The sequence below is a fragment of the Cladophialophora psammophila genome (assembly GCF_000585535.1).
Source record: "Cladophialophora psammophila CBS 110553 chromosome Unknown aczJe-supercont1.21, whole genome shotgun sequence".
In the NCBI taxonomy this organism is placed as follows: domain Eukaryota; kingdom Fungi; phylum Ascomycota; class Eurotiomycetes; order Chaetothyriales; family Herpotrichiellaceae; genus Cladophialophora; species Cladophialophora psammophila.
In genome coordinates, this window is record NW_006912942.1 from 5,593 (window position 1) to 30,916 (window position 25,324).

Below are 25,324 nucleotides of genomic sequence, written 5' to 3' on the forward strand. Positions count from 1 at the left end.
GCACTGATGCTTGAATTCAGAGTGACGCTGGATCCTACCAAGTAGGAAATACGGGGCTGCCGAGGCTCCGAGCGCCGAAGTTGACGGCAGAGCCTTACGGGCTCTCAGCCTCGTTGGCCGCTTTTTCGGTCTTGTCATTGCGACCTCCTAGGCTCCCATTGATGCAATTTTCGGCTTGCCTTGCGAGAAACCTTGGGCTACCTCGTCAAAGCAAGACACATCCGCCTTTCTGCAATACTCGGCATTCCCTCATTGGACAATATTCGACGACCACAAACCCCAGTATCAACACAATGCCCCATCGACCCAAGCCAGAACGATCTCCCACCAGTCTTTACCGATGATTTCATTCTTCTTCTGCAGTTCTTTGTTATCGACAATGTCGTCTTGGGGGATACACAGCACCGGCATGAACTCCATCCACAGTCTTCTGGATTTCCGGAAACCAGTCCAATTCTCTACCTGTCGTTGTTATATCAGCACCACAGCCACCGATACGCCCACAGTCAAGTCAACCATCCATCCAATCATTCATTCACTCACTCCCTCAGTTCCTCACTCTGAATTCTACCTAGTCGTTACCTTTGCTAACGTTTTCTTTCCAAAGCCTCCCAGCATGAGTATCACAATTGGACTTCGCCTCAGGTACGGTTTCATTCGTTTGTTGGCCTGGCTCTCTCTCTCACACACACACTCATACATTCCCTTCTTATGCCCGCATCTATCTGCGCAAACGAATCTCTTATCCATGGATGGATGGTTCCCTTTCCATATTTCTCCTTTTACTTTAGATAGTGTCGTTAGTCATCCCACTCGTTTCGACGGCCCTGAGAAATGAAATGAGGGTCGCGCGGTTAGAGTAGGAACAGGGAAACTGTCGTTAACAGATGATGATTATTTGCCTCTCCTCTCCATTCTCTACTCGTCTCGTATCTTTTCTTCTCTTCCTGGCCCCCCAGTCTATCCTTCTCCGTAATCCTTCGGAAGAATCTTCTCCCCTTTTTCTGTCTCCTCTGGATTAACTCTCGAACTAACTACTATATCTCTCCATCCCTCTGTACCTCTGTCCTCTGTTCCTCCTGTCTACATATCTATCTGTATACCCAATGCGCAGGGGAGCACAGGGTAGCTCGATATAAATAAATATATATATATATATATTTAAGCGCTGGATAGATGGGTCGATGAGTGGAAAGATTCCAAAAATGCGTTTTCATCCTCGGAGTAGACAAACCTTTGTCTCGCATTTAAACCAACACATGTGATCGTATACATTCAGAGAGGTACGTACACGTGTCGACATATATAGATACGTATGTCGATCCGACACCTCACTGTCATCATGACCCTTTGAAAAATCCTTCTAACCCTCATTTCCCAGCTTTCATTCGAAGACCTCGCAAAATCTTGTACAGCGACTTGAAGAATCACATGCCCCGATTTTCCAAGGAGGCAAAACCGTTACCCGTATACTCCGTATGCAGACCATTCGCCATGGCCTAGGTATGTATATATATCCCCCGTGAACGCCAACGCTCCCCTGAAAGAACCATCAATGCGATCGACGTCTCCCTTGGACGTGTGGGGTGCGTGTCGACATGTCCATCACGCAGTCCCATGTCGTTGCAACGCATTGTATCAGAGCGTAGCAAATGAAATGTCATAAACAAACTCATGCTCCGCATCCCAAACAATGCCCCTCTTCCTGGAGGCATTGGCGAGGGAAGGTGGCCTTGGTTGAAGCAAGTTCCAAGGCCCTCGGATTGATGCCAGGTGAGCCCTAATGTCTCAATTTCGCAGACGGAAATTCGGCGCCTCGACACTGCGGTGCAAGAAAGGGAGCTTGACTTTCCCCGGCAGGGCGAGATCGGATTGTCAACCGAGTCCGGGGCATGGACTTCAGTTGCCCTTGGTAGCGCTCTCATCTCATTGTGTCAAGGGAACGAAGACGCACCACGAACTTCTCGTAGCTGAAGTCTCGTAACACGAGAGTCAGACGCGAAAACTCCTGCCGCCTCGAAACCATCTTGAAACCATCTCCTCAATGCTTAGACCGAGAGTCTCCATCCCCGGCCAAGTGTGAACGTCCACGTGTCTTATTCGTCCTAGGCTCTTGCCGACTTTCACCCTCAATTCGTCTTGTCCTCTTTTTCCACTTTTCACCGGCCACAACCGCACCATCCACTCCATCCTCGATTCCCGCATCTCTCTTCATCCTCTCTAACACTGGTCCCAGTTTATACATACTCACTGGATCACTGTGATCAACAAGGGGACTCGGTCTCAGTGGGAAAACCCAATCAAACACTGTATAGCCCATGACTTCTCTGAAGTTTCCCATGGCACCAATGTCAAAAGGATTACCACCAGGAGGGGATTCAAGGATGGCGAATGCACGTGTCTCCACTTTTGAGGGAACTGTAGGTGTGGAAATGGTCGGTTGCGAATCTGATGCGGACGGAGGTGTGTTTGCTGTCCCTTGCGTTGGCATGGCGGGATTAGGATTGGATGTCACGGTTGATTGCGGGTCATACGTGTTTTGTGGCGGCGTTGGCATTTGTGCATTTGAATCCCTGACCTGTACCGCAACATTCTGCTCACTGTCGTTCCTCATCTCTGCACCGTGCTGCTTGAGAATTTGAAACTGCTCCTCTGGAGGGCGAGGGTACGTGATCAATCTGAGATCCGTCCTGTTCGATTTTTGGTAGTTCTTCAGGACCCTCGGTGGTAAATATACGGCCATATACCATATTTTGGTCCTGCGGGTAAAATTCTCGATGGTGGTGGAATTAAGGAACGCGAATTGCAAGCTAGACCCACACATGCCCGCGGCGAAGATGAAAAATAATCCTGCAAAGATCAAGACCAGGATCCAATGCACGTTGATGAAATTTCCGGGCTCCTCGCTTCGGCGTCTGGCGAAGTAATACGCCATGACGACGAGTGTGTGAAGACAAAACAGGGCTGCCCAAAATGTGAACTGTATGAAGTATTTAAACGACGTTTCAGACACGATTCCGCCGACCCAGGGACAGAAGTGGTCCATCTTTAAGACGCAGCGGCCGAGTTCGCGGCAGTGGTGGGCCCGATCAAGCTTGTAATTGTAGCATGTTGAGCAGAATGGCGGGCGGCCGTCCCAGCCGCAGACGAAGACATCCTTGTGCCAGAAGTCTTGCGTGTGGAAGCCCTGAGCCTCCTTATCCTGCCGTCGGCGGAGATGCCGTGGCGTATACCCCTCCGTTGAATCGTATTCAAGCGCCTCTTCCTTATGACTGGCACTTCTCTCTTTCCGCCGCCTTCGTTCTTTTTCAATCCAGTACTGCTCTCCACGTGGAACGAGGCCCGGGTTTGTCAGAATCGTCTGAATCAGGCGGCCGAAGCATGTCAGCGCGCCAAGCAGGAGAAGGTAGAAAATGACGAGGATGGCGATCGCAGAGCCGGCCTCACGGCGGACAAGCAGCGACCGCGGAGGGTTGATGAGATACTTGAGACACACGAGATCCGTGAGGACCCATGATGAGTAGCCAATGATCCCAAGGAGGAATATTGGGACGATTCGTGCGGTCACCACATTCCCTCGTTTGTTGGCTTCCCCTGGCCGCATGGTTTTCATGGTGACGACAGAAATGGGGAGAAGAAGAGGATAGGAACAGGACCAATTTCAGCGAAGGGAAGGCATGTTGCTGTCACCGGAACTGCGTAGTGTAAGCCATTGAGGCGGCTATGTACACTCAAGGGCGCCAAAGTACAAAAGGCCCCTGTAAATGATATTTGTTGAAGTGTTCTGTCACCTCGACTGCAGACGGTGGAAATGACGAAGCAAAGTGAGGCTGAGTACACATCGAGAAAGTGTGCCGAACCGACGTCTGAGATCGAGAGACTTGTCTCAGTCCTCAGACCCGATATCGGGGCTACGCCCTGATTGGCTAGGCTAGAGCTAAAGCGCCGGCCAATCACAAAATTCAAAGAATGTTGCGATAAACGAGTCTGAGGCCCGATACGTGAAAATGGCCTAGATTTCATTCGGACTGTTTAAATGACGTTATTAGTAAGCGATTATATAGATAGTTTTAGTAATTACTTCGTCTTTTTAAATATTTATCGTTTAACCTTCCTAGATAGATAGCCAAGAGTCTTAGCGACACCTCAATTTTTAAAAGTCTTAGATTTTCTATAGATTATAACTACTTTAATTAATTATATCTCTCTATATATCTTTAATTAAACTAAAAGTTTCTATATATATAGAACTAAAGATTCTCTATTAATCTACACTAACTAAAGTAAGTAAATAATTTTTTTCGTAAAGTTATTAAACTTTAAAGATAGAGAATTAAAGCTGAAAAAGTAGTTTTTTCTAAATATCTTAGTAAGTATTAAAGATATTAAAATTCTAAATAAGTAGATTTATAAAGAATTAAATTTAGAATAATTTATGTATAGAAAGTTTTTTATTTAGACTAATTGTTCGATAGTTATTTAAAGAACGGAGTGAACGTTGATCTAATATATGGACTCTTTGCGCATTTTGCTAAGACCACGAACGCTTTTCTACCCCAAAACCACGTATTGGAGCTCAGACCCTTCTCGCGAAGGCGTTTTGCTCCGCAAAACAGTGGGCGCTGCCCACTTATGGCAACTGAGCCGATGGGTCTGAGAACTGAGACAACGAGAGACTCAATGGACATCGCGAGGACATCACCAGGAAAGCTTGGAAGCCGTTAGATCAATGGTAACGAACTCGTCATCAACGGATGTGGAATATGCTTGTCAATATGTGTTTCATTGTCGTTTACTTTGGAAATTTACCCCCATCCGCAAATCTATAGAGGCCGGTGGATGGAAATTATTCGTGGACAATGCCCCCTGAAGTTCAATCACGGCTCGTTCAGCAATCACCGACAAACTTCGCACAATCTCGCTCAGGCTTTTTCAAGCTTCTCCCGCAGGATGCCCTTCAATGTGACTGCGTCCGCCGCAAATTTACTGATACCTTCTCGCAACTTCTCAACTGCCATTTGCTCCTCGTTGAAGTCGAAGCGGAACAAGGACTCGTCATTGATGTAGCTGCGCTTTGGGATGTCTAGGGTCTTGGCTTCTTCGGCCTTGAGCTTCTGAGGTACCAGATCGGTCGAGTTGTACAGATGCTCAAGCAAGTTGGGCGAGATGGTCAAGTAGTCGCAGCCAGCGAGCTCGGTGATCTCACCCACGTTTCGGAATGAGGCACCCATGACGATGGTCTTGTAGTCGTATTTCTTGTAATAGTTGAAGATGGCTTGCACGCTCTTGACACCGGGGTCTTCATTGGCAGGGAAGTCCTTCTTCATAGCAGCCTTGTACCAATCGAGGATTCGGCCGACGAAAGGGGAAATGAGGAAGGCACCAGCTTCGGCGGCTGCAATGGCCTGGACCAAGGAGAACATCAAAGTCAAGTTGCAGTTGATGCCCTCCTTTTGGAGGATCTCCGCAGCCTTGATGCCCTCCCAGGTAGAAGCAATCTTGATCAAGACGCGTGACTTGTCAATGCCGATCGATTTGTAGAGCTGTGGGTTGTGAGCTTATCAGGTTTAGAAGGAGGAAACTCGAGAACTCACTGCAATGATATGGCGAGCCTTCTCTACTGAAGCCTGGGTATCGAAGGAGAATCGAGCATCCACCTCGGTTGAGACTTTGCCCGGAACAATCTTCAGGATCTCATTGCCAAATTCGACTAGAAGTCTGTCGAGTGTGGCATCAACTCGCTCGTCAATGGTTTTGCCCTGTCGCGCTTTGTTCAGTATGGCATTTTGAGAGGCATGAGGCAGTCGGACGTACATGAGTCTTGCCATATTCAACCGCAGGGTCGATCAACTTGGCATACTCAGGTTTCTTAGATGCGGCGAGGATGAGCGAGGGGTTGGTGGTGGCATCTTGTGGCTTGTACTTTTCGATTGCTGCGCCAGGTGAGCAGTAGTCCAATCTCGGGGGGGGGAACATACTTACTGAGGAAGTCACCTGAATCGCAGACGACAGTCTATAGATCTTCGTCAGTAGGTCGATCAACATTGGATACTGGCGGAACGGGACGGCGGGGTGGAAACATACGGTGCCAGTGGCTTTGAGTTGCTCGAGTGAGGAAGTCATGGCTATAGTCAATGTGGTGTCTGCTGGATCTGGAGGAGAGGTTCAGAGATACGAGTGTGAGACAGGCGCTCAATTGATCAAGGCGAGGAAGAAAAAAAAAAACTCTAGATAAAACGGGTGTCCGAATGATTTTAAGCAAATACGTCTCATCCTGGCGGGCTTGTGACGAAGCGATGAGCAATGACAGGGCACCAAGGAGGGGCGCCACCAGCTGCGATCAGGAGGTGGGGCGGGGCACTGGACACTGAGGGCAGCTAGCACCCCTTCAAGCACCCCTCCTCCATGCCTACCACCACCCACAGGAGGCGCCTAACACAGCAGGGGCGGCACCCAGACGGGATGTGTCGGGCGGCATTCCTGTAAAAGGGATGCCAGCCTTCGCCTTGATCCCCAGCAATTCGTATTGTCCCAACGCTCAACCACACATCCACGGAGTTGCTCAATGCTAGATAGTAACGACTCCGACCCTCCGAGAATTGCCTCACTTCACATCGAGATCTTGCGTTCAGCCTTCATGTTGATCTTGCTTCTTTCGTCCCCCTTTGTCGACTAGCTTACCTAACCTTGTGGGAGCAGACATCCTCCTCGGTCCTCCCAGACAGGCACTTAAACATGAGTTTACGTTGCCCGCACTGCAGACACAGCTTGCCAGCTTGTCAAATCATCACCTGAGAACGGCTTACCTCAACCTTGTGCCCTGACTCAGCGTTTGTGGTTGACAACCCCCGCCGATACACGCCCCGGCTCCCATTGCCTCGATGCAGAACCCTGAACCCTTGAATCCCAGTCGCCACTCTAGTTGCGGCAAAGTGACGCCGCATGGAAGAAACATCCGCCGTTCCAGCGCGGGCTCGGCGGCTCCTCCTTGACTGTACCAGTCCAGATTACTCCAGACTTGAATCAGCAAAACAATAGCTGCACCAGCTACGTCGGTCATGTTCCTGGGGTTGGATAAGGGAACGTCTCGGGCGTGTCGGATGCCCCTAGCACCACAGACCATGGCCGCCATATGCAAAAGTACGGAGAATATGTCCTCTTGCAGCTGGTCGTCCCATCTTCATATGCTTGGGTCATCATACTGTAAGTGGTATTACTGATTATCAGCTATGAAGGTGGAATGACTTGATTATGTTCTGTAGTTCCATCTTCTCGCAAAGCAGAAATCCCATCCGATTTATTCGCATTTCTGACCCCATCTAGATCCATTTTAAGATCCTGCATATTTGTCCCCATTGGCCGTACAGTTTGTGCCTATCCCAATCTCCAAAGGGGCGCGTGAAACAAATCATGAGACAGAGAATGGTATCATTTTGGTCGAGGAGGCATCGAACAGAAAAGGAAACATAACCATCAATTAGTCTTTCAGCCCAAAGGCTTTGCGTAACAAGGGGAACTTCTTCTTTTTCCCACTGCGGCCAACGACTTCCGGAACCTCATGGGGTTTGCGCATGCTGCCTTGGTTCAGCCTCGTCGTTCCATTTCGCATCAGAGGCCCATCCGCGGTGCTCGGCCGAGGGTTCTCATTTGGTAATGCGGGAGGTAGCGGCCAAGAATCACTCATTATTCGCTCGGGCCCGTGCCGCCGGTGCAGTTTGGCATGCCCATGTTGTGGCTCGCGAACGTTCTGTTGCTCTTTTGCAGCCTCCAACTTGGCTCTCGTCTGCGCAATGACTCTGTCTCTTTCGGCAGTCGAAGCGAATCCAAGCCGAGACGCTTTGGTCGTATCTGTGGCCTTCGCGGGCATTTGCGGAGATTCGACCACCGGTGACAGTCCCTCCTCTTTTGGCTTCTTGCTGCGGAATATTCCAAGTATTCCCCGCTTCTTCTCACTACTCGGAGACACGGCCTCAGCACTGCTAAGTGGCGCAGGTGAACCAACCTGGGGAATTTGAAGTTTGGGTGTGGCTTGTGCTTTTGGTGCCGCCCGCTCCTCATCTGAACTGTCATCCAGGTCTGTAGATTCATCATCGTTGTTTCCACGAGGAATGCCACGCACCGGGGCAAATTGTGGTACGTCAATTTCGTCGTCACTATCGTCTGCGAAACGGGAACGCCATTTGCTGCGTTGAGGGTGTTCATCCTCGTCATCAGAGTCTAGGGTGCGGGATCGGTTGTTCTGCCCGCCCATACTCATGGAAAGAGTAGGAGCCTTACCTGTCTGCTGGCGAGCAAACAAGGATGATGATCTTCTGAAGTCGGTCGACCCGCGAAGGGTCGGCACATTGTCGATTGATGCTCTCATAGTATGCCTCATGGTGTGAGAACCATCCGATGAGAACGGTCGCCTGCCCACGGGCGAAACTGATCGGATGCCACTGAGCCTATCTCCTCGTAGACTTGGTTGGGCCGGACCTCGCATACTTCGACGCATTGTATATTTGCCGCCCGTAGTTGACTTACTGCGACGAGCCTTCCGGAACGAGCTCTCCGAGTCACTGTCGTTTGTCACAACTGGGCGAACAGGCTGCGTCCGAGGCGCGGGGGCGGAGATAGCGGCAGCCGCGGCTGAAGGTATGTGCTTCTTTTGGAGTGCTGATCGGGATTGGGTTGGAGGGATAGACGTCAGCGGTTGGCTTGCTCGTTGTTGTTGTGGGGAGACCATTGAAACTGGCATTGAATTGCGGTTCTCATTACGCAGAGTCTTGCGGAACCCAGGTTCAGCCTCTGGAGAGGAGCTGGCTCTCATTGACTGTCGGAAGGGTGCTGCAGCGGCTGCAGCATATCCAAGGTTTGGGCCATCGATCGTTGGATACGCAGAAGGTTGGTTCCTTTTGCGTAGAGGCGAGTCTGATAATCCTTGCGTAGCTGCCGCTGCTGCCGGTGCAGAGGCAGCAGCGGCTATTGCAGCAGGCGACTTCTTTTTGCGTTTAGGTTGTGATGTGGGGGGCCGTGTAGGTCGAGGTTGTACAGGTTGCGATATCTTGTTATATACTGTTGTTGCAGCCTCCGGCGTCCTCTCTTGCACGGGCTGGTGTTCTAGAGCTCGCTTCGCCTGCTCCACATCGTGGATAGCGGTCGCACATGTTGGTTGGCTTTTGATGATATGGCTGGGCAGATATCTCGTCTGCTCCGCGATGCCACTCCAGCGGGCCTGTGTTTCCTCCCAAGATCCGGCGTCCAGTGCATCGTGAGAAACTGAAGGTGATACTCGCGCAAGAGGACTCTCTGGTGAAGTCAGAAGTGCTGGCGGAGTTACAATGGGACTTTCCACAATCGCGTCAATGGAACCGAATCCCATTCCTTCCATCTCCGAGGGATCTTCTGCCGCATCGCTGTAGATGCTATCATTGTCCGACTCATCTTCGTCTATCACTTCCGCGACAGTACGTGAACTCAAGTCTGGGAGTCTAATTGTGACGGGCGGCCCCTTGCTTAACTCGTCGCGTTTGCCTAGATGTTCCGCAGACAGAGGAAACCCTCCTGGAACCTCCACAAGATATTGGTCATTGGGTTTCAGTTCTTCAGCAGGGGTAGGAGGGGAGACGGATACCACAGGCACTTCCGTCTGAAGAGGCTGCTCAACAGCTGGTCTGACTGGTTGATTGATTACTATCGCCTGGGTGGTCTTTGCGTCTGTGCGAGCTTCACCTTCGCGACCTATGCGAGCAGGGGGTGTGTACACAGTCTCCTCAGCCCCTGAAGTGTCGTTTTCTTCGTCGGAAAATGACACCGTGCCCTCTACGGAGGTCACCTCGGGCGGGAGGGGTTCATTGGATCGATTTGCAGAGGTCTGTCCAAGGGTCTTTCGGGCTTCTTGAGCGAAGACAGCCCCTACAGCATGATCGCTTGATACGCCTGCTGCCGAATAGGGGTTGTAGTTGCTGGATGTTTCTGAAGAGGTCCCCGATGTGGTAGAACTCTTGCCCTCTACGGGTGGCGTACGAGTTTCTGGAGGTGGCCTTGGTATTGGTGCGGTGTTAGAATCATTGATATCCCTAAATTTTTGCCCGCGGACACTCCCGAACGATGGAAGTTGCGGGCGTGGCTTCATCAGCTCTTCCATGTCATCGTTCGAGGAGACGGTGTTCAAGACTGGTTTGCCCTTTCCCAAGCCGAGCCATCCTTTTTTCTCCTTGCCTGGACTTTCTGCCGGACTTTGGACGCTTGCGGCCGTGCCAACGACTTCTGGTTGAACCTCGAAGCTGACCCGCACAGACTTCTTCCTTTTCGGGAGGCCATCGGCTGATGCGCTCGATATATCAGACGACTCGCTCGGGGTAACACTAGAGCCACGAGGCTCGCCGCCGGAGAAGGCTGGCGCGGGAGAATGATGCTTGAGGGCAGGTTTAGCGGGCGATATTGACCGCGGAGGAGGTTCGTGTTTTCGCCCTGCAGCAAGGTCTGACGACAATCTCTCCGAGAAACGAGTGGACCGTGAGGGGCTGAGAGAAGCACCCCGGATAGGCTGATGTTCAGTGACTTGGAGGTGGCTCATCGAAGCTGGCGATTCCTCGCGGCCATCTGGTGCGGCAATTGCGTGCATCTCTGGAGAACGAGGTCGATCGGGGGCGGGCGGCGGTACCGCGGACTCGATTTTCCTGGATGCACCTGTTGCATTTGTAGGACGCTTATCCTGAACCGGAGTTGTCGACTCCTGGGCGGAGTTGAGGGTGGCATGTGTGGTTTGACGGGCCTGTGGTGGACTGGCTTGCTCCTGCTGTTCGCCTTCCCAGTCCTCTCGAACAATAGATGGCTGTTTCTGCAATACTCCCGATGCTCTCTGAGTCCGCCTCTCTCTCTTGCGCTCAATGTTCGAATCTGAATCAGAGTCCGTCCGCGAGGTGTCGGTCGGAAAATCAGGGTTCTCCTCAGAAAACACAGGCTTCTTCTTTTTCTTCCTCGCAAGAGGTTGCTGATCTGAGAGGGCTTGGATTTGCGGTTCTGGGCTTCGTTCTAGCGGATTGACAACTGGCCTGCTCCCCATTGTCGCACTTTGCAGATAGCTACCTTCCACTGCGCCATTGACAACCTTTTTTTTCTTCTTTTTGACTGGCTGATTTGCTGTTTGCGCAAGATCGTATTGAATATCTGCGGCTTCAGCCGGAGATATCGCCCTTGCGACAGCATCGGGGTGAGGTCGATCGCCGTTTATGAGAACTGGAGACTGTGCCATTGGGGATTGCGCCACCGGAGATTGAGGTCGAGGCGACAGTGGTCTCGAAAAGTTGATGGAGTTACGGCTGTCAACACGCTCAAGATCATTGTTCTGTGGAAGGCTGTTGTTTTTGGGAAAGTTGGGTGGCGGCGGCGGCGGCAGTGGCTGCTGCTGAGGCGATCCGTACCTGTCAAGACTCTGGCCACGGGTTTGGGGTCTCACCAGTGGCGGCGAGAGTACGCGAGGCGGAGGTGCTTCTTGGCTCGATGCTCTCTTCTTCTTCTTCTTCTTCTTCTTAACGGATGTGGTCGAGGGGGGAGTAAATTGCTGCGGAATGGTCGGTAGCGGAGGGGCCTGGGGTTCTGAGCGCGAGACGGGTCGCGAAGGCGAAGGCGACGGAGTTCTAAATGTCCTCTCAGTCATAGACCCAGCACTGTTGTGCCTCTGCAAGCCGCCTCTTCCTCGACCTCGAGCTGAACTTGAAAGAGAACCGGAAGAAGCTTGCCTTTGAATCATGCGCTTTGTCTGGACCTGATCCACTGGGGTCGGAGGCGGAGACATGGTTCTCAGGGCTTGAGCTGCGGCGGAGGCTGACAGGTTTGCCTGCGAGGCTCGGCTACTGAGGAATGCCTGAGTGGCAGCCATATGGGCAGAAGCTGAAGCAGGAGTCTGGGGCCGCTGAAGTTGAGCAAACGTCAGCACTTGAGCGGGAGACGAGATGGAACGGGGCGCCGAGAGCGATGACTTACAGTGGCCGATGCAGACCTGCTCCGTCTGTGCAGGAAGTTCATGGTTGCGATGACCCCAGATGTTGTGGTGCTGGAATTGTCGCGGGATCACTGGAGACTGATCCAGTATCGCAGACGGGAGAACTGGAAGCGAGTATCAAGCCAAGCGGTGGCAGTGGTTATCGAAGGGCTGAACAGCGATGACAGGCCCCATGTCGCTTCGGATTGAGCTCTCCCGCCTGAAAGATATTGAAAAGGATGATGAAGAGGAAGAGCTGACCAGGAGGTTTGCAATTGATGAATTGTTTTTGGCGATACCCAGGTAGGGTATGAACTGGGACGTGGATCGGTGCGGGAGAGCGAGGGAGATGGAAGCTCCGTAACCATGGGAAAGATGGGGCGGAAAAAAAGGCCAGAGGGCCAGAGGCCCGGAGGCATCAGAGGCGCCTGAAGCGGAGAGAGGAGAGAGAGCCAGACACCCGCAAAAGGTGGTGGCACTGAGCTCCTGGGCAGCAACGCGGCGACTGGCACTGGCGAGCTGGATGGGGTCTCGACTTGGGGCTGTGTTGGAAGACTTGGATGTCCAGCTTCCAGAGTCCAGCTCCCTACCGGGTACCCAGTACCAAGTCCAAGGACAGGCAGTCTGTGGGGCCCAATGACCACATACCAATCACAATGTGTGACATTCCTTACGTCATTCGCTCTTAGTGATGATGTTACTCGAACTCTCTTCCTCTCTTTTTCAGAGTGACGACACAAACGCCAGCGTTTTCATACATTTATCAGGGAGTAATAATAATATGTACCTACATCCTTGTAGCTACCCAATCTGCAGATTCTGGAAACCCAAAGGTCGGGTGAGGCACGTGCGTGAATTCAGCTCGCTATCCCTCGTCCGGATCGCCTGGCCTCAACTCCCATATGAATTGAACAGAGGGCACAGCAATAAACCCAGCAGATCCCTCCAGATTCCCTTTCAAGTTTAACTGATGACTAACAAGAGATCACATTGCTTTTGAAGCCCTGCTGCCCTGGGGGGGTTTGTCCCAAATGCCATATTATGCACGAAGGCGGGTGTCATTGCACATTATCCCTCGGCCCGCCAGGCGCGCAGGTTCGGAGTAAATAAGCGGTGGCCTGACTTGAAGAAAATACACCGTGCCCGAAGAGGCAGGAGGTCCTCCAACAACGACGAAGAGCCCACCGTCGGATATGAAGAGGAGGGTTCCAGTTGCAAGGCTGAGGGCGATGGTCCCTAGAGAAGATAGCTTGTAATATAAGAGAGCGCTACCTCTGTCGAATAGATACAGCCAGAGAAAATACCTGGTCAGACGACACTCGTTTTGCACTCGAGGGGCGTTGTCAGCATCGCTTTCCCCGCAGATGGAGTATATACTGTAGCGAATACTCGGTAACTCGTATAGTCTGTTCATATGTCTCGATGCCATCCCACCTTTTGACCAAACCCATTTGTGCTCTAATTACTTCAGTGTGCTTCGGCCAATCTGAGCAGACATGGCATATACGCACCAAGACTCGGCCGCCGATGCCATTGATCCCACCACGCTGACTCCACTTCCACTGCCCGCCGGGATCAGATCTCGTTTTGTCGATACTTCCCCTCACAGCCTCGTCTTCCACATTCTCGAATCCCTGCCGGCGGCCGTACCGCCTCCTGGTCCCAGGCCGAAGCTGATTCTCTTGATCCATGGATTTCCAGAGCTCGCCTATTCATGGCGCAAAATACTCCCTCTACTTTCCGCTCAAGGCTACCATGCCGTCGCCTTTGACCAGCGCGGCTACGGCCGCACCTTCTCCCGCAAACCACTTGAAGCAACTTCGTTCCGGCCCCTGAACCTTGTCAAAGATACTGTCACTCTGGTGAACGCGCTTGGATATACTTCCGTATCCTGTGTCGTAGGGCACGATTTTGGCGCTGTCACGGCAAGCGTCTGTGCCCTTGTAAGACCGGACTTGTTCCACTGCCTGGTAATGATGTCCCATCCCACAAAAGGCCCTCCCCAATGTCCTCTTTCCACCTCCCCTTCCTATGGCTCCGCCTCCCATGCACCTCCGGCCCCAATCGACATGGAAAAGGCACTCTCCCACCTCCCCCGCCCCAGGAAACATTATAAATGGTACTACTGCACTCCGCCTTCAAACGATGAGATGACCAACCCTACGGGTCCACCCCTGCACACGTTTCTTCGCGGCTACTTCCATCTGAAGTCTGCAGACTGGGACCTCAACGACCCGCACAAGCTGGACGGATGGATCGCGACAGAGCTAGAGAAGATGCCGCGGTATTACATCATGGACCTGGACGATAACATGCGCCAGGCCGTGGCGCGAGACATGGCCAACGAAGACCCGCAGGCCGTCGCCTCACGTTCCGCCCGCTGGCTCCGAGACGACGAACTCGCCGTCTACGTCCAGGAATGGGGCCGAACCTCCTTCCAGGGCGGCTTGAACTGGTACCGCGTCCAGACCCAGCCGGAGATCGCGTCGGACATGCAGGCGTGGTCGGGCGCAAAGATTTCCGTCCCAACTGTGTTTGTGAGTGGCCAGAAGGATTGGGGCACGTTCCAAGAGCCAGGTGCGGTCGAGGCAATGGAAACCGCTCAGAGCGTGAGGCCCATGATGTACAGAGGAACGGTGCTCGTCGATGGAGCCGGGCACTGGGTGAACCAAGAACAACCGGAGAGGTGTGTGCAGGAAATTTTGAAGTTGGTGAGAGAGGTTTGTGGCTAGGCTTGGTGCACCAAGGACATAAATCTCAGACAGCGACGATTGCATGAAATGATCACACATACCTAGGTAGGGATCGTACGACTTTGTGGTTCGTAAAGAAATCAAGCTTGAAGCCTTTCTATCATACCATCAGCAAATTTTTACAGGGATATCATGCGAATTCCTTTCCCCATAAAGTGCATCAAGAAACTCCGAGTTTCCCCTTATTTCACAAACAACTCCCGTGGACATCGACCCTAGACGCCTTCGCTGAAATCGAATGACTGGCTTGAAAAAGGCTCTTTCCCATACAGGTCACCAGTGGAGAAGTCAGCCTCAAACCTTCATATCTCGATCTTCGCCAGTGGAAGAGCACGGCAAACTCCTGTACTTGTGCGCATATTGGAAGTGCATCAGTTTCCATCCACCGCCTGATCTGATTCCAACAGCCCTTTTACTCGTCTGCTTCCGTCATATCAGAGTCGAGCCGATCTCCCCGTGCCTTGCCCTTAGCATGCTCCGTGTCGTCGTCATCTTCATCATCATAGTTCTCCTCGTCTTCCGAATCATTGTTCAGCTCCTGATCCGATTCGCTTCCATTAACCACATCATCGTCAAAGTCGTCGAAGTCGTCGAAATCCACATCTTCCGCGTCGCTATCATTCCAGAAATCATCATCAACCTTCTCGATAACCGGCTTAGTGGTCTCGTGCGTAGGCATGACGAACCCTTCCGGAATGTCCTTCTTTGAAGCTTCGACGTCCTGCTTCACTCTTGCTTTGAATGCATCCTTGTCATCCCTAAACATGACACTGGCGTCGACATTGGCTGGAGAAGAGATTTCGGGATCATCCAGTAAGGAAAGAATGGAGATGAGTACGGATTCAACTCGCTGTGCTGGGGACCAGCGTTCGCCAGCGCTCTCGCCAGACATGATATCCTCGCCAGGTGCATGAAGAATGGAAATGCAAAGTCGGCCGTCAGCATAGATATTTGGATGCCATAGTGGTTTGGAAAACCGGAAGTCTGAAAGAGGTCAGTATTAGACAAATCGAGGCGTGTCGGTCTCCTTACCCGGTGGTTTGTAGGGATAATCTCTTGGGAAGCTCATCTGAGCCTTGAAATAGCCGCCATAGTAAAGCGAATCGGGGTTAATGACCATCAATGCCAGATTCCAATGGTAGATGTTATCTTCATCGATCTGACTTCGTCAGCGTTGCGTGCGGGAAAGGTTGGCGCTATGTCTCACCTCGATCTGAACCCATTTCTCCTTAGCCAAAGCCTTGTATTCCTTCATGAGCACTGTTTGAGACATGCTGGGCGAAGGTGCTGCAACACAGGTTGGCGTGTGGTGGCGGAGAGGAAGGCTGGCGATGAAGGCGGGAAAGGGAGGGATTTTAGTTGCGAGAAGCACGCGAGGCGTCGAAGCGGACAATGTCTTGAGTGTGTTTGTCTTGAGATTGAATGAGGTATTTGGAGGGTATTGTTTGGCGGCCGCAGGTGACTGTTACTATCGACTATTATACATTATTCAGTGTCGTCTTAGGTTGGATCTCCCGGATCTGGGCGACAGAACAAGGTGTGGCAAAGCTCAAAGGTGCACACAGGAATCCGCGCAGGCCACAGGCTTCAGGTAGGAGTAAGGAGCCAAAAACAAAAGGAGCGATTTTCCAGTCATGAGAAAAAGCGGTCGAGATGGTGAGTGAGATGAGGCCAGGATTAACATATGAGGTGATGGAGCGTCTGAGGCGTCGGTGGGTGCAACCCAACGTGAAGGTCCGCAGCCGGATTGTCGGCCACGCCTTTGGGCAGATAGGGCAGGGCAGTTGGATGGGTTGGGGCGTCGGTCCCCCCTATCGTGCACGCCGAAAGCGCCCGAGGAAGGCTCCGGCCCTCCAACCACTCACCATTCATCCTCCTTCCCCGACCTCGCTGGCGAGCTGGTTCAGCATGCCCACCAGCCCACCAGCCCACCAGCCCACCAGCCCACCAGCCCTAGTCGTAGGTATAATACGGTAGGAAAGTTTGACCGTACCCAGTACATATTAGTTTAGTGGCGTCACAGTGTTTTGGCAGAAGTGTTGATTGCGGCAAGCGGCACCACTTTCACAACAACCGAGCATGAGAGCTCTTCCTTGTCTCGCCCATCTGTTCAAGTTACGGAGTGGACTTTGTCGCAATATCATCTTGACGTGCTCCTAAATCTTGCTCATCTCAGCATTTTCCATCGTCGCGTGTCTAGGCCGACATGAGTTGGGCCGTCCCCGCATCGGTTGAAGTGTGGTGACTGTTGTGGTATGTCGATTGCTGCAATGTTTGCGCATTGCAACAGCCCGATATGGCAAGTTGACGACTTGTCGGCGTGCTTCCAGGCAGAGTACGTGATCCGCCATGTTCAGTAGAGATTACTTGCTGACCGTGTGCAAATAGCTATCTTCAGACTCTCTTTCCTTTGCTGGCATGTGCGATATCTTTCCTGCTTCTACTTTACCAGTTCTTTCGGCAAAGGACAAAACGACTCCACAACCGACCTCGAGATCTTCTTGTTGATATTAGCGAGGACGAGCATGAGTCCGACGAGGAAGACGAAGATAGCCTCGCCAGGCTAACACTGCAAAAAACACACAGTCATGGCAATAACTCAACGAGGGATGTGAACAAACCAACAGGCGAGGTTTTCATGGTCACGTTGGAATTTCTATTTCTGTCGGCACAACTTGTTGTGAATGTTGTTGCCCTTTTGAACATAACAGACCAAAAAAGAAGGACTTGGACTGCGGAGAGCGCTGTGTGGTCATACCTTCTGGTTATTGCTGGAGAACGTCTGGTCTCGTCAACAACAAGATGGCAATCTCCTCTCCAAGGCCTCTGGAATCACAGTGCAACACTGTACATTGTTCAATGGCTTTGCCAAGTTTGGGTCTTCCGATCTGTCCTTGTTCACCGTCCCGGACGCCTGTCTCAGATCCTGACAATAGTATCGTTCGCGATCACGTGTACGCTCGTCTTGATCGCTCTGACAGCGCGAAAGGGGAACAAAGGTGTTTTGTTGGAATATGAAGGTGAAATTGAACCATCTCGAGAACCCCTGGCCAGCGTCCTCTCCCTGGCAACGTTTACCTGGGTCGACCCGATCGTGTGGAAGGGATTCAAGAAGACATTGGAGCTCGCTGATGTCTGGAATCTGGCTTTTGAAGACAAGGCAGAGACTGTACTGGCTCACTTCCGGCAGATTCGAAAGACTCACTCGCTAGCTGTCCGGCTACTCCTGCATTTTAAGAGTCAGATTTTGATTCAAGGTGCCTGGTGTATGATGGCGAGCATCTTCATGTTTCTTCCAACTCTACTCTTGAAGGCCGTTCTGGAGTACCTGGAGAACACAGACACTGTTCCCCTCAGTGCGGCATGGCTGTATGTCATACTTCTTTTCGTCACAGGAGCAGTACAAGCCGTCGGTGACGGGCAAGGCCTGTGGATTGGTCGAAAAATCTGCATTCAGCTGCGTGCTATCATCATCGGCGAAATATACTCTAAGACATTGAGAAGAAAGGCAGCGGCTACCACTGATACGAATCTTGGAGAAGAAACTACTTCAAAGAAGACAGCCTTTTGGTCTAGAATCTGGTCCTTATGCAGGGGGCAAGGTCGAAAACACCACAATCATGCCTCTGAAACCGATTCTAAAAAAACCACCGGGTCGCAAGCCAATAATGGCACCATCATCAACTTGATGTCCATTGATTCCTTCAAAGTGGCTGAAGTCTGTGCCTATTTGCATTTTCTCTGGGCTGCAGTACCCGTGCAACTGATTATGGCTGTGAGTCTGCTATACAACGTTCTTGGCTTCAGCTCTTTCGTCGGAATATTCGTCATGGTACTGATTTTACCGCTCAACCTCTACATCGCACATTCCTTCCAAGCGGCACAGAAACGGATCATGGCAGCCACAGATAGCAGAATTCATGTCACGAACGAAGTTCTCCAAAACATCCGAATCATCAAATATTTCGCTTGGGAGCAGCGTTTCCAGAACAACGTCAATGAGAAAAGACAAGTCGAGCTATCTGCCTTGTGGAAGAAATACGTTTTATGGGCATCTGCAGCTACCATCTGGAGTGGTGTCCCGATTGTGATCACGTTCGTTTCTTTTCTCATGTATACTCGAGTGGAGAAGCGGCCTCTGGTACCGTCAGTTGCATTCCCGGCCTTGTCGATGTTCTCTCTACTGCGAATTCCGTTGGATCAACTTGCCGATATGGTAGCTCACGTTCAAGAGTCGAAGGTGTCGGTCGATCGAGTCGAGCAGTTTCTGCAGGAAGCAGAAACCGAGAAATATTTGCAATTGCGCCAGAGCAGACGAAGAAGTTTACCGACTACCCGCATTGCGTTGGAAAACGCCACATTGACTTGGGGAACCACTAATGCAGACGCGACTGAAGCATTCAGACTGATTGACATGAACGTTGAATTCTCTATTGGTCAATTGAATGTCATCGCAGGGCCCACAGGAGCCGGCAAGACCTCCCTCTTGATGGCTCTACTCGGCGAGATGCAACTCCTCAGTGGTACAGTTTACATCCCAGGTGGATCTGTACGACAAGATCTACGCCCTGACCCCATCACGGGGCTGACCGAAAGTGTGGCATATTGCGCACAGCAAGCATGGCTGGTCAATGCGACAATCAAAGAGAACATCCTCTTTGATAGTCCTTACGATGAAGATCGCTACCATGAGGTTATTTCTATTTGTGCTCTGGAGCGGGATCTAGAGATTCTCGATGCCGGTGACCAGACCTTGGTCGGTGAAAAGGGGATCACTTTGTCCGGAGGCCAAAAGCAGAGAATATCGCTTGCACGAGCGATCTATTCGACTTCGAAGCACATACTTCTCGACGACTGTCTTAGTGCTGTCGATGCTCACACCGCCAAGCACATCTTCGAAGAGGCATTAACTGGAGAACTGATGGCCCACCGGACTTGCATTCTGGTCTCGCACAATGTTGCACTCACGGTCCCACTTGCAAGCTGGGTGGTCGTCCTGGACAATGGTAAGATCATGTCCCAAGGGACGCCGCAAGACATTATCGAAAGTGGCACGCTCGGAGATGAGCTCTTCAAGTCACGCCCTGTTTCAAGAGCCAACTCCAGTCCGCCCTCTCGCACACCGTCCAATCTAGAAGAAGAGAGATCACATTTATCTGGAAGAAATACAAACGGCACGGCGACCCCTGGTGGAAAAGCTACCAACAGAGGAAAATCGAAGACTAAGAGGCCTGAGAAGCCATTTATCGATCATCGACTTGAAGCAAAGGCCACGGGAAGTGTGAAATGGTCTACAATACACATGTACCTTAAGGCTATGGGCCCTTGGTATTATTGGATTTTCGCGGCATGGGGATTCATAGCCACACAACTGGGTTCGGTAGCGACAAACCTATGGATCAGACAGTGGGCCAATGCCTATCACATCCGCGGTGTCCATGCGACACACGCAGCGGTAAATGCTTTTCAGGACCTGAAATCGGCGGGAGCAACGTCAAGTTTTGGAGGCTCGCACGTTCAAATGCCTCAAACCGCGCCAACAAGCAGCATATTCTGGGTCGTCAAGTCATTATATGACGTCGACGACGGCTACTACCTTGGGATATATGCTCTGATTGGGGGGCTGTATGTGCTTATTTGCTGTGAGTTCTCCTCTTTGAGACACCGTTCCGTGTTTGAGGGCTCCATTTTATTGTCCTCTCAGCATCGACACAAGCTAACGGTCATTCCCAGTTTCCCGGGAAATCATCCTATTCTGGGGTTCTCGTCGCGCTGTAAGTTCTCCCTGTATTTGAAAGCCAGCTTAACCTGCGCAAGGGCTACAGGTCAATGGGCAGCTTCAACATGGGCACGAGCTAACATATACTTGCAGTCTTGGGGTCTGCATGAGAAACTGTTGACGAGCATTCTTCGCGCCAAGTTTCGCTTTTTCGATTCGACGCCGTTAGGTCAACTGACAAATCGATTCTCTAAAGACATTCAGGCGCTGGATCAGGAAGTTGCTCCTGTAGCTATTGGCATGCTGCACAGTGCTGCCGCCGTGCTTACGATCGTGGTCCTGATCTCCATTATCACTCCTGGCTTCTTGATTCCTGGGTTCTTCATCACCATCATGTACGTATTGACCGGTTTACTCTACATCCGCTCTTCACGCGACTTGAAACGAATCGAAGCAGTCCAGCGAAGCCCTCTGTTCCAGCATTTCGGGGAGACGTTGAGTGGAGTGGTCACTATTCGAGCCTATGGCGATGAGTCGAGATTCATCGAGGAAAGCCAGTTGAGGGTCAACACGCACAACCGTCCATTCATCTACTTGTGGGCCACTAACAGATGGCTCGCCTTTCGAATCGACATTGCGGGAGCACTGGTCTCTTTCTTCTCCGCCATGTTTGTGGTCCTTAACGCTGGCCGCATTGATCCTGGAGCTGCAGGGTTGGCTCTATCTTACGCCATCACCTTCACTCAAAACGTCCTGTGGCTCGTGCGACTCTATGCCGCCAACGAACAGAACATGAACGCTGTCGAACGAATACAAGAGTATATCAACGTCGAGCAAGAAGCGCCTGCGAACATCCCGGAGACCAAACCTGCCGCAAATTGGCCCAGTCACGGAGTTGTCGAGTTTGTCGGGTACAGCACGAGATACCGCCCAGATCTGGAACCCGTGCTAAGAAAGGTGACTTTCAAAATTGAAGCAGGGCAGAAAGTTGGGATTGTTGGAAGGACCGGGGCCGGCAAGAGTTCGCTTGCCTTGGCTTTGTTCAGAGGCCTCGAGGCCGAAGAAGGCAAGATCTTGATTGATGATGTCGACATCGGACTCATCGGTCTTCAGGACTTGCGCGAAGCCATCACGATCGTCCCCCAGGATCCCACACTCTTTTCCGGCACGCTAAGGAGTAATCTGGATCCATTTGAACTCTTCACCGACGAAGAGATCTTTACAGCGCTTAGGCGAGTCCAACTCATTTCAGGAGCACATAGTGATTCAGAGCGGTCAGGCTCAACGACACCGCTCGAGGGATCTAGCAGGTCTCCAACAGTCGAGGAAGGTTCAAGTCCATCTGAAAGCCATGCCTCGTTCTCTGCGAAGGGGACGGTCAAATCCGACTCCACCTTGGTCCAAATTGCCAGCAACGGCAAAGAAAACAAGAACATCTTCAGGGATTTGTCATCGCCAGTGGCTGAATCTGGCTCGAACCTATCTCAGGGTCAGCGACAGCTTTTGTGTCTAGCTAGAGCCTTACTGAAGTCGCCCAAAGTGCTGGTGATGGATGAAGCGACAGCGTCGATCGATTATGCAACCGACTCCAAGATCCAAGACACTCTGCGAGAGCTCCATAACAACACCATTTTGACCATTGCCCATCGATTGCAGACAATCATTGACTATGACCGAGTACTGGTGCTTGACAGAGGCGAGGTAGTGGAGTATGCTGATCCATGGGAGCTGATACAAAAAGAAGATGGTCAGTTCAGAGCCATGTGTCAGACAAGCGGTGACTTCGACGCATTACATGAATTGGCAAAGAAAGCGTGGCAGGAAAGGCGATTGATCGATGATTCCTGACATGAGCTCGAAGATTTGCGGTAAGCATGGCGGGTATTATTTCTGGTACTTGGCGATTGGGGGATGGGAGGCTCCCTCGCTTTTTTGCAACCTGCTCGACCAAGGCAAATGGCATCGACCTGTACATATATATCTGTCGTCACTGTATAGTTGAGACTAGATAATTGGATGCCACAAGCGAAACAGTCTGAGTGGCAGCGGTCTGGCCGAGAAACAGACGATAGATGGGGTGGCTGAGTGGCATCAAAGTATCTGCAAGCCTCGCCGGTGAAGAAGGGAAAAGTCAATTAATTGTCAGACAAAGCCATTTGCTCGTTTTCTGTTCGCACGACAAAGTCGGTCTTCTCCTCCTTCTCCAATCTGACTTCGGCATCGATGTCATCGCCGCCCTTCTCTGGAACACAGGGACTTCCTCATCTGCCATCCTTCGCTCACGTCTCCTCACCATTTTCTCCTCTCGAAGCTCTTTGTCTTGCGGGGTCGATGGTCCTTCATTGGTTCTGTCCAAAGGAGCTCTGCGTCGACTGCAATTCCGAGATGGGTCACCCTTGGTCACCATGGGATCCTCGGGTATATCACCCTCTCTCCTTCCAATTACGTCCGGTTGTTCTCCATGTGCGCCTCCGCCTGAAGGGCCCGGGTCTGTTGGTCTATCTCGAGCACGTCAGGCTTTGCCGACGACATGATGGTCCAAGGGAGTCCGGGCCAACCGCAAGCTGTTCCTATTCGTTCTCTCGAAACTACGAGATGACCTCCCCAACGAAGGCACGAAGACAAGCATGCGGAGAAAGAGCTGGCTCCCAGGTTTAAAAGAGAGCTGTCGTAACCCGAGGGACGTTTGACCTTTCACTTCCAGCATAACTTGCTATCATCAAGTTTGATCACTGCTTTGCAAACCGAGACTACGCACTAGGTCACAATCTGATCAAGATGCCTCCAGTCAGCGGCGCAAATGGTACCGTAAGTCTCACTGAAAAGCCCTGTCACTATTTCAGGTCACTATTTCTCCTGGGACAGCCTTTCCCATGCTAACTATCAACCACAACTCAGACCCATTCTTGGGCAGCATTGCCTCAAGCCATGTCCAAGGCGATCTCCTCTCTCAACAAGACGTTAGACAAAGATCCCCAATGGCAAGCCTTCATCGACACCAAAGCCATCATTGAACCTGTGACAATGGGTGTCCAGAGTCTTGGAGGAGAAGAGGCTATCCTTGTCTCGGTGTCTCCCGGTGCCAAAACCACAACTTCGACCGGATCTGCTTCCGAGGCAGATTTTGTTCTTCGGGCCCAACCCGAACAGTGGGAGAAATTCTTTGCTGCCGATCCCGTGGCCCCCTATACCAGCTTTGTTGGGTTACAGGTGGGATATGTCGCTGAACATGATTTGTGCGTGGAAACTGATTCAACCAGGGCATGAATATAGTGCAGGAGGGAGTCGGCGTCGATGGAGATCAGGTGAAGTTCGCCCAATTCTGCCACTTGGCTACCCGTCTTCTCGAACTCCTCCGAGAAGGCCAGAACGGGCCCTTGAACGAAGACGAGCAACCAGAGACCGATGAAGACCACCTGACAGGCAAATACATCTACATCAACGCTCCCGTCTGGGGGCGCACAAAGGTTTTCTATGAAACTTCGGGCAATGGGCCTCAGCAGATCGTGTTTCTCCATACTGCAGGAAGTGACAGTCGACAATACCACGGTGTGATGAACGACGCCCGGATGCGCGAGAAATGCACTATGATCGCCTTCGACTTACCCGCTCATGGAAGGAGTTTCCCTGGGAGCAACCATATCCCGGGAAACCATACGAATAGCGAAGATGCCTATGTTGGCACCATCAGGGAGATGGTCAAGGCCCTGAAACTTAACAAGCCTATCATCTGCGGCGCCAGCAGTGAGTTCATACCGTCTGAGATTTACTGCGAGATTCCATAATACCAGAGACGCAGGCTGCCGAGATAGCTGGTAAGCACCCATTCTGGGCAATGTCACTGACTCTACTTGTGCTCTAGTGGCGGGGCAGGTGTGTGTAGCTGTCGCAATCAGGGCAGAGGAAGTCGGCGCAGGAGGCACCATTCCTCTCCAGGGATGCGACTATTTGACCATGGATCGGCAGTTTAATGACAAGAGCCCCGTGTGCAACCAAGCCCTGTTCAACCCGGATTGGGGTAAGTGAGCCCTTTGCTAGGACGTTGAACTTTGATGCCACTAACACATTATAGTCTATGGCTTGATGGCACCCAAGAGCCCCAAGGTCAATAAGTTGCTTATCTGGGTATGGTGGTCCCCCGATGCCCTGATCAAATTGCCCGCTTCTCTCTTGACGATGTGCTGATTTCTTCCAGCATTTGTACTCCGGTCAAGCATATGGCATCTTCCACGGCGATTTGGACTTTTACTTTGGTGGCTTTGACGCTCGTGATCGTGTCTCTTCTATCGACGTGAGGAAATGTCCCATCTACTTCCTCACTGGCGAATATGACTGGTCCACGACGCCAGAGATGTCACAAGCGACGGCGAAGAAGATCCACGGCTCGAATTTCAAGGCCATGAAGGGGCTGGGGCATTTCCCTGCTACGGAGGATAGCCAGAAATTCGTATGTCTCAACACCAGTTTCCCCTCGTCTTCTCCTACCTGTCTCGCAATATTGGCCTTCTGGCTTCCCTCCTTGACCCCCTTGAATAAATGAATGATTGTATGACTTTTTGCGAGACCCCGAGGCTAAGCGTGCGACATGATGTAGGTTCCGTATCTGCTCGACGCGATCGACTGGATCCAGAAGACCCGCACGTCCTAACAGAAACAAACCGTCTTCGCAGTCGGGAATCATTTGTGCTGGCGCTACGGCCGGTCTAATGTATGTAATGCGGAATATGAGAAGCTTGCAAAATGAACAGGAGGGGAAAACACAGAGTGCCGCTGCTCTCCGCCCTCGCAATGTTGGTATGGTATGTAGCATGTGGTGTTGTGGCTGGAGCGCAATACAATAGAACAAAACCCTAGTGTGAAGGCTTCCAGCACGTACTAGCTCCGCCA

At 51.6% G+C, this 25,324-nt stretch overlaps 7 protein-coding genes across 7 annotated transcripts; 3 read left to right on the forward strand and 4 right to left on the reverse strand.

Annotated features, from left to right (window-relative positions):
- Positions 1-2,041: 2,041 nt before the first annotated feature.
- Positions 2,042-3,613, reverse strand: A1O5_10637 (uncharacterized protein; the record flags this gene model as incomplete). The annotated part of the gene is made up of 1 exon (XM_007751213.1): positions 2,042-3,613. One exon carries the CDS (start codon positions 3,611-3,613, stop codon positions 2,042-2,044), a length of 1,572 nt encoding a protein of 523 aa, XP_007749403.1.
- Positions 3,614-4,922: 1,309 nt separating this feature from the next.
- On the reverse strand, positions 4,923-6,123 carry A1O5_10638 (transaldolase; the record flags this gene model as incomplete). The annotated part of the gene is made up of 5 exons (XM_007751214.1): positions 4,923-5,543; positions 5,595-5,759; positions 5,815-5,933; positions 5,983-6,013; positions 6,085-6,123. 5 exons carry the CDS (start codon positions 6,121-6,123, stop codon positions 4,923-4,925), a joined length of 975 nt encoding a protein of 324 aa, XP_007749404.1.
- Positions 6,124-7,477: 1,354 nt separating this feature from the next.
- On the reverse strand, positions 7,478-11,863 carry A1O5_10639 (uncharacterized protein; the record flags this gene model as incomplete). Its single annotated transcript, XM_007751215.1, has 1 exon — positions 7,478-11,863. One exon carries the CDS (start codon positions 11,861-11,863, stop codon positions 7,478-7,480), a length of 4,386 nt encoding a protein of 1,461 aa, XP_007749405.1.
- Positions 11,864-13,461: 1,598 nt separating this feature from the next.
- On the forward strand, positions 13,462-14,697 carry A1O5_10640 (uncharacterized protein; the record flags this gene model as incomplete). The annotated part of the gene is made up of 1 exon (XM_007751216.1): positions 13,462-14,697. The coding sequence occupies one exon, from the start codon at positions 13,462-13,464 to the stop codon at positions 14,695-14,697; it is 1,236 nt and encodes a 411-aa protein (XP_007749406.1).
- A 433-nt stretch (positions 14,698-15,130) lies between these two features.
- Positions 15,131-15,991, reverse strand: A1O5_10641 (ubiquitin-conjugating enzyme E2 R; the record flags this gene model as incomplete). Its single annotated transcript, XM_007751217.1, has 3 exons — positions 15,131-15,702; positions 15,751-15,877; positions 15,926-15,991. The coding sequence occupies 3 exons, from the start codon at positions 15,989-15,991 to the stop codon at positions 15,131-15,133; spliced, it is 765 nt and encodes a 254-aa protein (XP_007749407.1).
- A 997-nt stretch (positions 15,992-16,988) lies between these two features.
- On the forward strand, positions 16,989-22,285 carry A1O5_10642 (ATPase; the record flags this gene model as incomplete). Its single annotated transcript, XM_007751218.1, has 4 exons — positions 16,989-17,053; positions 17,107-20,360; positions 20,452-20,492; positions 20,591-22,285. 4 exons carry the CDS (start codon positions 16,989-16,991, stop codon positions 22,283-22,285), a joined length of 5,055 nt encoding a protein of 1,684 aa, XP_007749408.1.
- A 930-nt stretch (positions 22,286-23,215) lies between these two features.
- On the forward strand, positions 23,216-25,085 carry A1O5_10643 (uncharacterized protein; the record flags this gene model as incomplete). The annotated part of the gene is made up of 7 exons (XM_007751219.1): positions 23,216-23,245; positions 23,336-23,647; positions 23,698-24,181; positions 24,300-24,455; positions 24,510-24,562; positions 24,633-24,884; positions 25,032-25,085. 7 exons carry the CDS (start codon positions 23,216-23,218, stop codon positions 25,083-25,085), a joined length of 1,341 nt encoding a protein of 446 aa, XP_007749409.1.
- Between the last annotated feature and the right edge of the window lie 239 nt (positions 25,086-25,324).